This window comes from Hemitrygon akajei, chromosome 23 (assembly GCF_048418815.1).
Source record: "Hemitrygon akajei chromosome 23, sHemAka1.3, whole genome shotgun sequence".
Taxonomy (NCBI): Eukaryota; Metazoa; Chordata; class Chondrichthyes; order Myliobatiformes; family Dasyatidae; genus Hemitrygon; species Hemitrygon akajei.
In genome coordinates, this window is record NC_133146.1 from 49,947,546 (window position 1) to 49,963,525 (window position 15,980).

Here is a 15,980-nt window from a genome sequence, read left to right on the forward strand (position 1 = left end):
TAGGCCATTCAGCCCATCAAGTCTGCTCTGCCAGTCCATTGTTATCCCTCTCAACCCCATTTCTCCTGCCTTCTCACCATAACTTTTGATGCCCTTACTAATCAAGAACCCATCTACATCCACTTTAAATATACACAATGACTTGGCCTTCACTGCCATCTGCGGTAATGAATTCCCCAGATTCACCCACCCTCTGGCGAAAGAAATACCTCCCAGTGTCTGTTCTTCTATTCTAAGGCTGTGCCCTCTGATCTTAGACACCTCCGCTATTGGAAACATCCTCTGCACATCTACTTTATCTAGGGCCTTTCAATGTTCGATAGATTTCTATGAGATCCCTCCTCATTCTTCTAAACTCCAGTGAGTACAGGCCCAGAGCCATCAAATGCTCCATATACATTAACCCTTTCATTGCTGTGAACCTCCACTGGGCCTCTCCAATGTTAGCAGATCCTTTCTTAAATAGGGGCCCAAAGTTCTTCACAATACTCCAAGTGTGATCTGACCAAAGCCTCAGCATTTCATCCTTGCTTTTATATTCTAATCCTCTCAAAAAGAATGCTAACCTTGCATTTGCCTTCCTTACTGGACATCTTTGCTTCACCAGTCGTCACTCAGCAGAATGAATTTTATATAAATAAATGTTAAATATTGCAGCAGCTGTCGAGTGCACTTTGGTTGTAAATAGTAGCATCGTATGAGAATATTTAATCTCAAACTGATGTTCACAGTCTAAATTTTATACAGCCCTGTACCATAATGACTGCCATATATTGTAAGCAACATTAAACCTGGTTGCTTAGGCTGTAGACCAAACATGTTAATTAATCAGACTCTACTTTCCGTAGAATTAATGTCCTGTTGCTGCTTGTGACAACTGATATAGATGTTAAATGATAATGTAACACAATTGCATTTATTTGGCTTAACACTTTTTTTCCCCTTTTTCAGATATCCTTTTCCCACAGTTTTTAGCAGCTGTAGCAAGAAAGATCTGGACAGTAGCCTGGAAAAGGGTGTTGGAATGTGCCTTTTCAATATGCCAGAAATAAAACAGCTCTACGGTGGGCAAAAATGTGGCAATGGATACGTTGAGGAAGGCGAAGAGTGCGACTGTGGGGAACTTGAAGTAAGAGTACAAAACATGGATTGAATTTGTTTCTGATTCCCTTAAAATTCAAGAAAAAATTTCTTAACAGCTTGGTGACTAAATTATATATAAAATACAGAATAGCAATTATTATAGCCAATTAATTTTTACTGAATACTTATGAACTAGTGCTGTAGTAAATAAGTCATTGTATAACATCAGGTAGCTGAGTCAAAACCACATGTGTATTATCAAAACATTAATGCAAGAAGTGTAGTAGTTTTAGAAGAAACTTCCAAACCAAGCAGCCAGTTTAAAAGCCTGTTGGGACCAAGCAAATATTAACATATTTCATGTAAGTCCAGATACAGTATAGCAAAATTCTCAGTTACAGGATTTGTTTAAAAAAACTTACTTTGCCAAAATTATGTCAGCCAATGATTTGTAAATCATCGAAATTTAATGATACTATGTGGCCACTTTGCCCATCATCTACGTGCTGGTGGAACAAGGGCTTTCTAACTTAATTATGCCTTGCAGCACTTGATTCTACCCCTGCAGGTCACAAATCTTCAAGGACACATCCAGAAATATGATGATGCTTTCCATTTTTGTGCCCTCCTCACCCCCACCATACTAACACCCCGCCACGTGCGCGAACACACACACACACACACACACACACACACACACACACACACACACACACACACACACACACACACACACACACACACACACACACACACACACACACACACACACACACACACACACACACACACACACACACACAATCCAGGTAGTGAATTCCAGAACCCTACATCTCTCCTAATGCTTCTACCAATTATTTTAAATATACCGTATATCCCTTCTACTAAAGGAAGTAGTCCCTTTCTATCTGTCTATTCATCTATCCATCCATCCGTTTATTTAAAGATACCTCCCCTTCAAGCCACGCCACCAGCAACCCACTGATTTAACCCCAGCCTCATCATGGGAGAATTTACAATGACCAATTAACCTACTAACTGGTACTTCTTTGGACTGTGGGAGGAAAGCAGAGAACCCGGAGGAAACCCATTCATTCATGGGGAGGATGTACATACTCCTTACAGAATTAAACTCCAACCTCCAATGCTCCGACCTTTAATAACACCATACTCACCACTGCGCTACCATAGCAAGGTCCCGTATCTCTTGAACACTTCAGTTAAGTTTCCCGTCACCCTCTCCTGTTCCAAAGAAACCAATGCTAGCTGATCCAATTATTTCTTATGGCTACAATTTTCTAGTCCTGACAATGTCATGATAAATATTGTCAGTACTTCCCAGAATATTTTTCTCGTAAGATACACTAGAGTGAAATTTAAGAGACTAGTAGGTGAGTATATGGAGGAATTTAAGGTGGGGGGTTATTTGGGAGGCAGGGTTTAAGGGTTGGCACAACATTGTGGGCCGAAGGGCCTGTACTGTGCTGTACTATTCTATGTTCTATTCTATGTAACTGTGCACATTAACCTTCCCTCCCACGTAGCTCTCCATTTTTCTTTCATCCATGTGCTTATCTAAGAGTTTCTTAAATGTCCCTAATGTATTGGCCTCTGCCACCATCCTGGCAGCAAGTTCCATGCACCATTCTCTGTGTAAAAAAAAAAAGTTTCCTCTGACATGCATCCTGTGCTTTCCTCCAATCACTATAAAATTATGCTCCCTCATATTAACCATTTCAGCCCTTGGAAAAAATGTCTGGATATCCATTCGATTTATGCCTGTTATCATGTAGTACACTCCTTTTATCTCCCGTTTTCTGCTTATTCCCTTGCCTTTTTGAACTTCCCCAAACTGCACTGCCTTACGCATGTCTAGATTAAATTTCATTCACCTCCTTATTGTCTGCCCAACTCAGCTATCTAAATCCTGCAAAGCTTTCCTCAACCACAAGGTCAGTTGTTGTGTCATCTGCAAACTTAATTAGAGATGGGAGAGGCAAAAGCCCAATGCAAACAGTGAGCAAAATCAATTCACTCAGCGAGGAGGAAATGAAGTGAGTGAAAGATAGGTATGAATAAATTATGGGCATAAAGTCACTCTCAGTCAGTAATAGCAGCTTCGTCACCAAGTCTGATTGCAGTAATTAAGTCAGTCTTCTCACTTTGGCTGGCTGAGTCATTGCCACAATGTGCACATGAGTAAAACACATCCCAAACAGAGATCAACAATCAATAGGGAATTATCTTGGAATGGTGAGAGCTTCTAAGGCTACGTCCACACTACACCAGATAAGTCCGTAACCGAAGCGTTTCCTCTTTGTTTTTACCCTTCATCCACACTAAAACGGCATTTTCATCCCCTGAAACTGGAGCTTTTCAGAAACACTCTCCAAAGTGTGTATTTCTGAAAACACTGTCAGGCAGCAGTATGTCATTTCATTGTTTTCCTGAACGCAACCCCCCCCACCCCCCACAACCTAACAATTTTAGAACAGACGGCAACGAGACTGAAGCCAGAAGAGTTAGTCATGTACTCACCAAATACTTTGACCCATAACTTACTGAATAAATAAGTACACTCACTTTGCCCTGTTTTCTGTCCTTGCTTGTATGAAGCTGGTTTACCTATTTATGCAAGTACTTCTCTGACAATAGATGTGTAACAGCCTAATGTAACATTGTATGGAAATACAAGATAATACTGGTGCAGACATGTTTTACACATTTAACAAGGTGCTTTATTAATGCAACAGAGTTAGTCAGTTTTTCAATGTTCGTCGTCAGCCGGTTCATACTGTCCGTGAACTCCCTGTAGGTTGCCTCCATATGCTCCAGTATTTGTTATTTTTACTTTTAAGTCCTCCTGCGCGAGAGCCAACATCTGCCCGTCGTTTAAGTTCTTCTAGTCTGTAACTGCACAAACGCGCACTTTCACAGCGAGATTCGAAACCAAACGTGCTGCTTGTTTCGATGTGGACGGAGATATTTTTAAAACGCATAGTGTGGACACCTATCGTTTTTACACGAAACCGGCGTTTTCAAAATTATCCGGTCTAGTGTGGATGTAGCCTAAATGGAGTGGCCTTGGAGCTTGGTGCTGTTCTGTTTAATTTATGTAAATAATGTGGATTTATAAATTCAGGCTAAAGTGATAAATACTACTTAATGAGAAGAGGCAATTTTCAGTAGAAGACAAAATATAAATGGACAGAACAATCAACTTGTAGAAAATAAACCGGGAGTTCTAAGCATGGGAAGCAAGAATCAGCAGCACACATCACTTTTAGTAGTGTTGAAATGGCTAATGATTCAACTCTAATTTAATTCAGCTAATCCAGAAAAACATTCAATGCCACCTGTAGAAAGTTAAAATATCTGTCTAAAATTGTAGAACAAAAGGAAATGATCATCAGAATTTGTTTTGCATATATCAGAATAATTCTGCATCCAATGCTGGTTGCCAAGACATCAGAGAACACGAGAGAAAATGCAGCAAATTGCTACTGGACTAATTCTAGCTGCAAGAGGCGGAGGTTATGGGGAAAAGACTGACAAGACCTGTGGTTTGCGTTCTGGAGTGAAAATATCTGAGATAACACATTATTATTATTAAGGCTGTATGTACAAGAAAATCTGCAGAACCTGGAAATACAAAGTACAACACACAAAATGCTCGAGGAACTCAGCAGGTCAAGCAGATCTATGAAAGTGAATAAACAATCGACAATTGTGTCTCGGCCTGAACCCGTCGACTGTTTATTCATTTCCATAGATAACTGCCTGACCAGCGTTTTGTGTGTTTTGATTAAGATTGTATGAAGTTCACGTAATATATTTCTTCAGACTGAGCACATAAATAGTACCAGAGGATTGGAGTTGAAAGTTATGAAATGTAATTTTAGGATGGAAATCCATGAATATTAGCACGTGAAGTACACTTCCAGAAAAAGTGGGGGAGGTTAATAAAAGACCATAAGACAAAGGAGCAGAATTAGGCCATTCAGCCTGTCAAGTCTGCTCCACCAATGCATCATGGCTGATCCCGGATCCCACTCAACCCCGTACACCTGCCTTCTCGCCATATCCTTTGATACCCTGACTGATCAGGAAACCATGAACTTCTGCCTTAAATAAACCCTCAGACATGGCCTCCACTGCATTCTGTGGCAGAGCATTCCACAGATTCACTACTCTCTGGCTAAAACAATTCCTCCTTACCTCTGTTCTAAAAGGTCGTCCCTCAATTTTGGGGCTGTGTCCTGTAGTTTTGGATACCCCCACCATAGGAAACATCCCCTCCATGTCCACCCTATCTAATCCTTTCAACATTCGGTAGGTTTCAATGAGATTCCCCCAAATTCTTCTAAATTCCAGTGAGTACAGGCCCAAAGCTGCCAACTCTCCGCATATGCTAACCCCTTCATTCCCAGAATCATCCTAGTGAACCTCCTTTGAACCCTCTCCAATGACAATGGATCCTTTCTGAGATACAGGGCCCAAAACTGTTGACAATACTCCAAGTGCAGCCTGACTAGTGTCTTATAAAGGCTCAGCGTTATCTCCTTGCTTTTATATTCTAGTCTTCTTGAAATAAATGTCAATGTTGCACGTGGACTCCTAGGTCTCTGCACATCTGATGTTAGAACCTTCTCCCCATTTAGATAATAGTCTGCACTATTGTTCCTTTTACTGAAATATATAATCATACATTTCCCAGCACAGTATTCCATCAGAATTTGTCTAAGTCCTACTGCAATTGCATTGCTTCCTCAGCACTACCTACCCCTCCACCCCTCCTCATATCATCCACAAAGCCATCAATTCCATTATTCAAATCATTGACAAACAATGTGAAAAGCAGTGATCCCAATACTGACTCTTAAGGAACACCACCAGTCACGGGCAGCCACCCAGAATCATGTAGTAATTGAAGAAATTATCAACATCTCCAATTAATGTCATTCAGGTTTTTCTGGCTAGACATACTGAGTCAAATCAAGTTTACTGTCAATTAACTATATACAGGCACACCGCTATTTCTCTGGACCAAGGTGTAAAGCACAGTAGTACATATGACACATAAATAACACACATTAACTTAGGAAAGTAAGAATTAAATCTACAAATGAATTATGCATAGATAAACAAAGTAAAGTGAATAAATTAAATATTGTAGGCTTCAGTACAAGTTGTCCAGTGACACATCGAACGTGATGCAGCAGTGAGCTCAGAAGCCTCAGGCCTGATGGAAGAAGCAGTTTCTCATCCTGATGGTAGAATGTCAAAGAGGATGCTACTTGGATGGGTGGGGTGCTTGATAATACTAAGGGCCCAGCACTCCTGAGAAATGTCCCTGATGGATGGCAGAGAGAGCTCTATGAACCTCTCGGCCGTTCTCACAGTCCTTTGTAGGGACTTCCAGTCCCCAGTCCTCTGCTGCTCCCGTACCAGATGGAGATGCTTAGCTCTCAATGGTCCTCCTGTCCTGCTCCCGTACCAGATGGAGATGCAGCTCTCAATGGTCCTCCTGTAAAGTTCATTTAAGGTGGGGGGTGGGGGGGGTGCCTCACTTGCTAACAGACCAAATACCATCCTCAGCGCTAATCTTCTTGTGAATAAAAACCAGCACGCTATCCAGCTGTGTCTTATTTCTAAAAGTGAAAAGCAAAAGCAATGCTTCCACTGTCTGAATTTGAGTCGTCTTTATATTTGTTCCCAAACTGCAAAGATCACCAGCTTGCATCGATTTTCAAGGCTTATTATGAGAGTTGAACTAACACACACAGGTTGTCCTGTTGTGGCCTTTGTCAATAATGTCGATTGCTCAACTGATGAAATTTATGTTCTGTATTTTATCACATATAGGCCATAAATGAATATCTAGGTATGGCACAGGCAAAGCATAACATAATCAATATGTCAGGAAGAGATTCTACGATAAAAACAATCTTTGAAGGAAGCAAACAGATTTTAATGGTTTGTTACCTTGTGGTGGCTACAATTCTCTTTGTATTCTGGTAATTGTCTATTCCTTCAATTTCTAGTAGAATATGCATTTAAGTAACCGTACAAATTCCTTTTTTTTCCCCTTTTCAGGAATGTACCAACCCCTGCTGTAACGCAAGTACTTGCACATTGAAGCCTGAGGCTGTTTGTGCTCACGGACTTTGCTGCAAAGACTGCAAGGTAACCAAATCCTCCGAGAACTGAGGTTCCTCCTCTTGTAACACATTGACGTTCTCCATCCACAAATCCCACAGAAATAAAATGTTAGCACAGATGCTGTCTAAATCTACTACAATGAATGTGAATTGATATGGTGGAGAGAAACAGCATATGCTGCAGTTATGAAAAAAAATAATGGAAACTTTCTAAAATATAGAACAGGAACTAAATATAGAATATGTTCTTCTATGAAGCTCAAAATTTGACACATTGTGTTCAAAGGTCAAGTAATATATTGCGCTCAGCATAGTGTTTTCATCTGTGTTATTTATTTTGAGATACAGTGCTGAATGGGGCTCTCCAGCCCATCGAGCTGCAATGCTCCGATTTAATCCCAGCCTTATCACGGAACTATTTACAATGAATAATTAAACTTCCAACACCGGTACGCCTTTGGATTGTGAGGAAACTGGAGCACCCGGAGGAAACCCATGTGGTCATGGTGAGAACGTACAAACTCCTTACAGGCAGCGGCAGGAATTGAACCCAAGTTGCCTGTACTGTGTTGTGCTAATCGCCATGCTACAGACAGACAGACATACTTTATTAATCCCGAGGGAAATTGGGTTTCATTACAGTTGCAGCAACCAAGAATAGAGTAGAAATATAACAAAGTAAAACCAGAAATAATTAAATGATAATAAGTAAATTATGCCAAGTGGAAATAAGTCCAGGACAAGTCTGTTGGCTCAGAGTGTCTGACACTCCGAGGGAGGAGTTGTAAAGTTTGATGGCCACAGGCAGGAATGACTTCCTATGACGCTCAGTGTTACATCTCGGTGGAATGAGTCTCTGGCTGAATGTACTCCTGTGCCTAACCAGTACATTATGGAGTGGATGGGAGACATTGTCCAAGATGGCATACAACTTGGACAGCATCCTCTTTTCAGACACCACCATCAGAGAGTCCAGTTCCAACCCACAACATCACTGGCCTTGCGAATGAGTTTGTTGATTCTGTTGGTGTCTGCTACCCCCAGCCTGCTGCCCCAACACACAACAGCAAACATGATAGCACTGGCCACCACAGATTCATAGAACATCCTCAGCATCATCCGGCAGATGTTAAAGGACTTCAGTCTCCTCAGGAAATAGAGACGGCTCTGACCCTTCTTGTAGACAGCCTCAGTGTTCTTTGACCAGTCCAGTTTATTGTCCATTTGTATCCCCAGGTACTTGTAATCCTCCACCATGTCCACACTGACTCTTTGGATGGAAACTGGGGTCACCGGTGCCTTGGCCCTCCTCAGGTCCACCACCAGCTCCTTAGTCTTTTTCACATTAAGCTGCAGATGATTCTGCTCGCACCATGTGACAAAGTTTCCCACCGTAGCCCTGTACTCCACCTCATCTCCCTTGCTGATGCATCCAACTGTGGCATAGTCATCAGAAAACTTCTGAAGATGGTAAGACTCTGTGCAGTAGTTGAAGTCCGAGTTGTAGATGGTGAAGAGAAAGGGAGACAGGACAGTTCCCTGTGGAGCCCCAGTACTGCTGACCACTCTGTCTGACACACAGTGTTGCAAGCGCACGTACTGTGGTCTGCCAGTCAGGTAATCAGTAATCCATGACACCAGGGAAGCATCCACCTGCATCACTGTCAGCTTCTCACCCAGCAGAGCAGGGCGGATGGTGTTGAACGCACTGAAGAAGTCAAAAAACATGACCCGCACAGTCCTCGCCGGCTTGTCCAGGTGGGCGTAGACACGGTTCAGCAGGTAGACGATGGCATCCTCAACTCCTACTGCGCTGCCCTGGATTTCTTATGCTATTAATGATCTTGGAACCATAACAATATCAAGCAGAGATTATTGTGCTTATATGCAGGAACCTGGAATAAATATAGCTCTTACATGAAATATCACCTTTACTTATTATTTGGATGTTATCTGACGCTCTCTAAGTCACACTTTCTCCAGTGAGGGTGTCAAATGTACATCATTATCACCCAGTTAGAGATCATCCTTCTGATCTTTAAGAACATAGGACATTACAGCACAGTACAGGCCCTTCTTCACACTTTTTACAAAACCACTACCCCATTAAAAAAGTCAAAACGTAATCAATCCATGTTTCACTTTATGTTGGCATTAATGGTGACTATCGTAGTAGTATTTATTGACAGAGGGTTTTGACAAAAATCCGTGACACAAAAGGCCAATTCACTCAATATGGTAATGGTGGCTGACAAAGAGGTTTTCAGCCTTTTTCCACTGTCCAACTTTTGACTCATAAACTTGCAAGATACAGTTTTCCAAGTGCGCATTCAGGTTTCTGCACTGCCCACATCTTAAGAGGGTGAATTAAACCTGAGAGATCAAAAGCTTCTCAATTCTCAATCCATTCCTCTACGCCCTCTACATATCAATCTCTCTGCAGCAGGTTTACTTCATAAGCTTAAATGCCTCCATTGCTCCTCAGCCTTATTTCTTTCAAAATAGACAACCGTCTGTCTAATCACAAACATGAGAAAATCTTCAGATGCTAGAAATCAAAAGCAACATACACAAAATGCTGCAGGAACTCAGCAGGTTACGTAGCATCTAAGGAAAAGAGAAAACAGTCAACGTTTCGGGCTGAGACCATGCCCTGAAGAAGAGTCTCAGCCTAAAACGTCGACTGTTTACCCTTTTCCATAGATGCTGCCTGGCCTGCTGAATTCCTCCAGCATTTTGAGTCTGTCTAATCTTTGTTCATAACTAAAACTCACAAACCAGTGCAGCAGTTTCGTTAATTTCATTTGCAGCCTCCCAATTGCAATTTATCTTGCAGATCTGTAACCAGGATACACATTACAGGAATACTCCATTAATCCATTATCTAGCTATTTGGAAATCAGGATGGTTTTTGTCATCTGCCTTACCAGTGATGTTTCACATGCTCCCCTGAAATTCAGCAGGGCCCCATTACTGCACTTCCTTGAATCAATGTGACTCCTGTTCCCACACTACCCAGAAGCTCATTGATGCTCTAGTTCACATGATCTCCTGCTTCCTGTGCTCTATTTAAACATACTGGGTTAACTGGAAAATGTATTATTATACTGCATAACATCTAAACTAATGATTTTAAATTGTGTTGAGCTATCAATAAGAAAAAAATATTGAGCAGTCTGCAAAGTCTGTGAATCTGGCACCACAAAAATGCAAAGTGTGGCAGAATCTTTGAGTTTTATTGCATTCCAGTGCTACTAAACTAATATGCTAATACACATCTAGCATCATCTTCCTGTCCCATGTGTCTTCTTTACTACGTTAGCTACGCATTCTGCTACCTTCAGGAGAGTCTGTTTGTTTCTCTTAAGGGTAGAGGTAAATGTAAAGTAAAAGGATTGTTCAAGTACAGAGAAATAAACAAAAAAAATCAAACCTGTTGTATGGTACTGTGCAAAAATCTTAGGCACATAAATATAGCTAGAGTACCGAAGACTTTTGCACAGTACTGTAGCAATTTTATGTATTGCACTGTACCGGGGTCACAAAGAAAGATTTCATGACATATGTGAGTGATGATTCTGATATGGGTCTCTATTGTGGACTGAGAGTGGGAAGGGGGCAGGGAGAGAGGAATCATGGTTGGAAAAAGGAGAAAGGAGTGGGAAGGGAGCAGGAAGAACCAGAGAGACATTGTGTAATGATCAATAGATCAATTGTTTGGAATCAAATTACCTTGCCTGGTGTCTCAAAGCTGGGTGTGTCTGCCCCCTGCCCCTGGCATTCCTTCGCTGCCACCTGTCCCACACCCCCTCCCATGGCATTCCACCCTCACCATTCCCAACATGCTTTGCTCTCACCAGATTTTCAAACCTGCTCTCCGCTCCACATTGACAAATACACTACTGCACAAAACTCTTAGGCACCCTAGCTATATACATGAGCTTAAGACTTTTGCACAGTACTGTATAGCAAACAGAGACTTGCATACTTATCATTGTGAATAAATGCGATATCCTCCTTGCAAGTAAACATCAGCAAAGGCAGTGTCTGTAGAGGAACATTTATCATTTCAAAACTTAGAACCCTTTCTTGGCACTGAAAGTGTTTGTCAATGAAACAGATATTTAGAGAAGAAAAATCATTAGAGAGGAAGAATATTAAAAAAGCAGAAGAAAAGAATTGGGATAGTTTCTGAAAACCTAGCCTGGAAATAGGAAATGATTAAATTGTTAAAATGATATTGACGAAATGCTAAAGGAAGCACAATGGAAAGAAGAATGTTGTCATTCAGCAGTAGCATTAAATGAGCCCCTATCCTTTGCACAAGAACTTTTCACTGCCCATGTATTTTTCTCTTGCCTGCAGTTCTTTTTCAAATAGTTTTCACTTGTGATATCTTCCAGTTGTGACAATGAATCCTAAAGCTAAAACACAGGCTTCCACCCCACAGATTCGACCTGCCCTAATGAGAATTAGGCCATCGTTTACTTCTCCTTCCATCTTTCTCATCTGGTTTCATTGAGCTTCGTTTTAATGTACGATGTTCATATGATCAAACGGTAAACTTATTGAAAAGATTTTATGTGGCAGCTTCTGCTGTTGTTCTGATGGCATTCAACTTCCAAAGGCCTCATTCATGCCTGGTCTGAGATATATAGTAACCAGGTTAATCACTGTGGGTGTGGTGTAAATAGATAAATCTCAGAGGCCGGTGGGAGAGGAGGAATTGATTCAGTTACATTCTCCATTTATTTTGATGTTTTAAATTACTGACAGCTGGTTTAGGAATTGTTAGTATGATTAACATTTCACCTTTATGTAGACACCGTTATTGTACGTAGAAATCCGGACATGAAGAGTGCATGATTTACCTTTAATTATATCATTGCTAAGAAAGAATTTCTAAACTTTTAAAGTGCATTAACGATACTCGAGGCCCTCTGCTGGTAGAAGAACATGAAAATCTTTCATTATGTACTGGAAGCACATTGATTAGCCTAATTCAGCTGTTTCTGAGATGAAAATTGCCTGGACCAGATTTCCCTGGATCAACTGCTCCTGACAGTTACCTCAAAAACATGAACTCAGTTCCAACATGTAAAATTAAAGGGGAAACACTGCACTGGTATTTTTATTCCAAAACAAGTGAAAGCGGGTCGCTGGGTTGCCACTTGCCTTCCAGTTTCAGTGCTGACTGAATCATTTCTGATGATCAATTTCCGTGAACTGCCTAGCTTGGCTTGCTGTTCGAGGTTTTGAAGGCCAAAGAATGTGTTTTTTTCTGATTCTGATGATCAGAGGGAGCTTACTAGATCTCTCTGATCCTCAAATCCAATCCTGCAGATAATGAGGCTTTCACAAAAGGAATGACATGGATACTAAACTTTGCTCTGACGTTTCTTTCTGAGACACTTTTAACTACAGCCATTTACTCTTACCCTCTACTATATCTCAGGCCTATAACTTTTTTTTTAATTGAGTACTGTGCAAAAGTCTTAGCCACATATATATAGCTAGAGTGCCTAAGACTTTTGCACAGTGCTGTATTTGTCACCGGGGAGTGGAGAGCGAGTTTACAAACCTGGTGGGAGAAAAGGATGTTTGGAATGGCAATGGTGGGGTGTGGGACAGGTAGCAGAGAAGGGGTGTCAGGAGCAAGGGGGTGGTGTGGGTGCAGACACACCCAGCCCTGAGATGCCAGGCGAGGACACTTAATTCCAAACAACTGTATCTCTGATGCTTCCTGTTCGCTCCCCTCTCCCTTCCCCTTTTCCCAACCATAATACCCCTTTCCCTGCCCCCTTCCCACTCTCAGTCCACAATAGAGACCCATATCAGAATCAGATTTATAATCACTCACGAAAGTCATGATTTTTTTTGCGGCAGCAGTACAGTACAATACATAAAATTACTACAGTACCGTGCAAAAGTCTTAGGCCCTAGCTATATACTTTTGCATAGTACTGTATGTCTATTTTTTACTTGGGATATGGGAGTTAATGGTAAGGCTAGTAATTATAGCTTTATAGCTGATTACTTTGAAAAAGAGGCTGAAGGGATGCTTTCTTATTACCACCTTAACAAGTTTAATACAGAAGAGTCGCTTATTATGTCACTTCAAGTGACAGTTAAGATTAACTGAGTTAGTTTGAAACTAAAGCCACACATATTGTGGATTTGACAAACTTTGAACACCTGGTTTCGTTTCTTAAAGAATGTGAGTGAATAGGCTGGTTTTTAATCTGTTCAAAATGTTGTTTTGAATTAAATGAAAAGATTCACATCTACTCTAAGGTGTTTTTTTTTTCTTGTTTTTTTTGCAGAACAGGACTTCATGCTGTTTGCAGACTTCAAACTGATCAATGCAGCTTCAAACACATTGACTCACTTTGTGCTTTATTTTGTTGATGTGCATTTACAGTTGAAACCTCCAGGAACCCCTTGCAGAGATTCCAGCAATTCTTGTGATCTGCCTGAGTTTTGCACTGGAACAAATGCACAGTGTCCAGCCAATGTATATCTACACGATGGGCAACCATGTTATAAGAAGGATGGCTACTGTTACAATGGGATTTGTCAGACTCATGAGCAACAGTGTATTACGCTATGGGGACCAGGTACTTCGTGGTTATTTAAATCTATCTACAACATTGCATAAGATATCATATTATTCACTTCTGTACAGAATGTTTTCAAATTGGAAGATGGAATTTTGTTAATAATCTAACACATTTATAATGTATTTAAAGCAGGTCAACACTCATTCCTTTTATGTTTTGAGTTCAGTTCTCAACTTCAGTCTAATACATTATCAAATTGCTCAGACTAGTGTTGATGATAGTACGCTGTTCTCCCCAGAGAATGAATCAGTCTATACAAAAGGTCTGGACAAAATGGAGGCACAGAATGAGATAGATTCAGAGCAGAGCTGACAGGGCATCTATAAGGTGCTACCAACCATTGACAGCAGTGTAAGTGTACATCATCATAATAAATATCCTCATGGCCTTGCAAATCTCTCACCCACCATCACTGTCAAAGCACAAGGACATCTCTGATTCGAGAGCTTTGCAGCTGAAACAGCAGGCATTGGACAGACCCAAATGAATTTACAACTAACTCACCAGATTAAAGCTCTGGAATCCCAACACATCTATCAATGAAAGGCGGTAGTCAAGTGGTAGTCCTTCAGATTCGAAGAAGACACGCTGTTGTGCAGCTCAACTGTGGACACGGAGGTGGCTCTGCAGTCCCAGTCTGGAAGCACAGAGTCCAGCACAATGGGGGCACTGGAAGTCCGTTGTTGTAATAATTGTGGCTGCTGTTCTGTGATGCCGCTCACGGTTTTCTATCAGTTTTTGGCAGCGCCTGTCTTCAAAATTGGTGTAGGCTTCATAGCACAGGGCTTGCCAGCGGGTTCTGTCAGCAGCCGCAGCTTCTAGTTCCCTTGGCTGGGTGTCACAGTAGCGTAGGGTTTCCTTCACAGCGTCTTTGTAGCGCTTGCATGGACGACCTTGAGGTCTCTTTCCGGTCTCCAGTTCAGCATAGAGCAGCTGGCGGGGCATACGGTGGTCGTCCATTCTGGTGACGTGTCCCACCCACCGCATCTGGGCTCTCATGATCAGGTAGTCAAGCAAACAGCTAACAGTCAGGAGCATCTCCTTCACAGCAAATGCCAAAGACCAGGATGAAGCGCACACAGCCACTTCAGTCAGAAGAAGAAAATGGATGTTCCACCTCAGTTTTCTCCGGATTCCCCCTCTCCTGCCATTGCAGAAGCCAGTCATCAACCAGTTCAGTTCATTCCCCGTGAAATCAAGAAATTGTTGGACACACTGGATACAAAAATGATTGTGGGACCAGACAATATACTGGAGGTAGCGGTGAAAATCCACTCCCTGGTCAAGTTGTTCCAGTACTGTTACAGTACTGATTTATTAACACAACAATGTGAAAATATTGCCCAGGGGTGTTCCATGGACATAAAGCACAACAGGTCCAAGCTAACACAATACCACACAATCAGTCTACTCACCAATTTAAGACAAGTTATTGAGGGTGACACTCACATTGCAATAAAGCGGCGGTAATGCAGAACCACTCCACTCCACGCGTTAACATAATCTTGATCCAAACATGGATCAAAGGTCAGGATTCCAGGTGTGAAGCAAGTAGTGTCTCGAAGCTCCATGAAAACTGAAGACAATTGGTCTATTATTGGCTCATATATTGAAGTGAAGTGGAAAATTTCTTGCATGCTATTCATACAGATTATTTCAAAACATAATTACATTGAGGTAGCACAAAGACAAAAACAAAAACAATAACAGAAGGCTAACTATAGTGCTATAGATACAGAGAAAGTTCAGTGTAGGTAAACAATAAGGTACAAGGGACATAATGAGATAAATTGTGAAGTCAAGGGTTCTTTGCATACAAGAGGTCCATTCAAGGGTCTTATAACATAGGGATATGAGCTGTCCTTGAGCCTGTTGGTGCTTTTGTACCTTCTGCCCAATGGATGAGGGAGAAGAAAGAGGGAAGAGCCTTTAGGTTGGCTCCTTTCTTGAAGCAGCAGGAAGTGTAGACAGAGTCCATGGAGGAGAGGTTGGTTTTGTGCTGGACTGAGCTCTGTCCGCACCCTTCTGCAATTTCTTGTGGCCTTCAGCAAAGCAGTTGCTGTAATAAAATTCGATGCCTCTGGACAGGATGTTTTCTATGGTGCACGTATACCTT

At 41.5% G+C, this 15,980-nt stretch overlaps 1 protein-coding gene across 5 annotated transcripts in view; it reads left to right on the plus strand.

The window, feature by feature from the left end:
- LOC140715423 (disintegrin and metalloproteinase domain-containing protein 12-like) overlaps positions 1-15,980 on the plus strand; it is a 373,939-nt gene that overhangs the window by 315,240 nt on the left and 42,719 nt on the right. For all 5 annotated transcript variants that reach the window (XM_073027589.1, XM_073027590.1, XM_073027591.1 and 2 more), the window contains 3 exons: positions 952-1,129; positions 7,180-7,269; positions 13,666-13,861. In XM_073027589.1, coding sequence (XP_072883690.1) covers positions 952-1,129; positions 7,180-7,269; positions 13,666-13,861 — 464 coding nt within the window. The remainder of the gene's footprint in view (positions 1-951; positions 1,130-7,179; positions 7,270-13,665; positions 13,862-15,980) is intronic.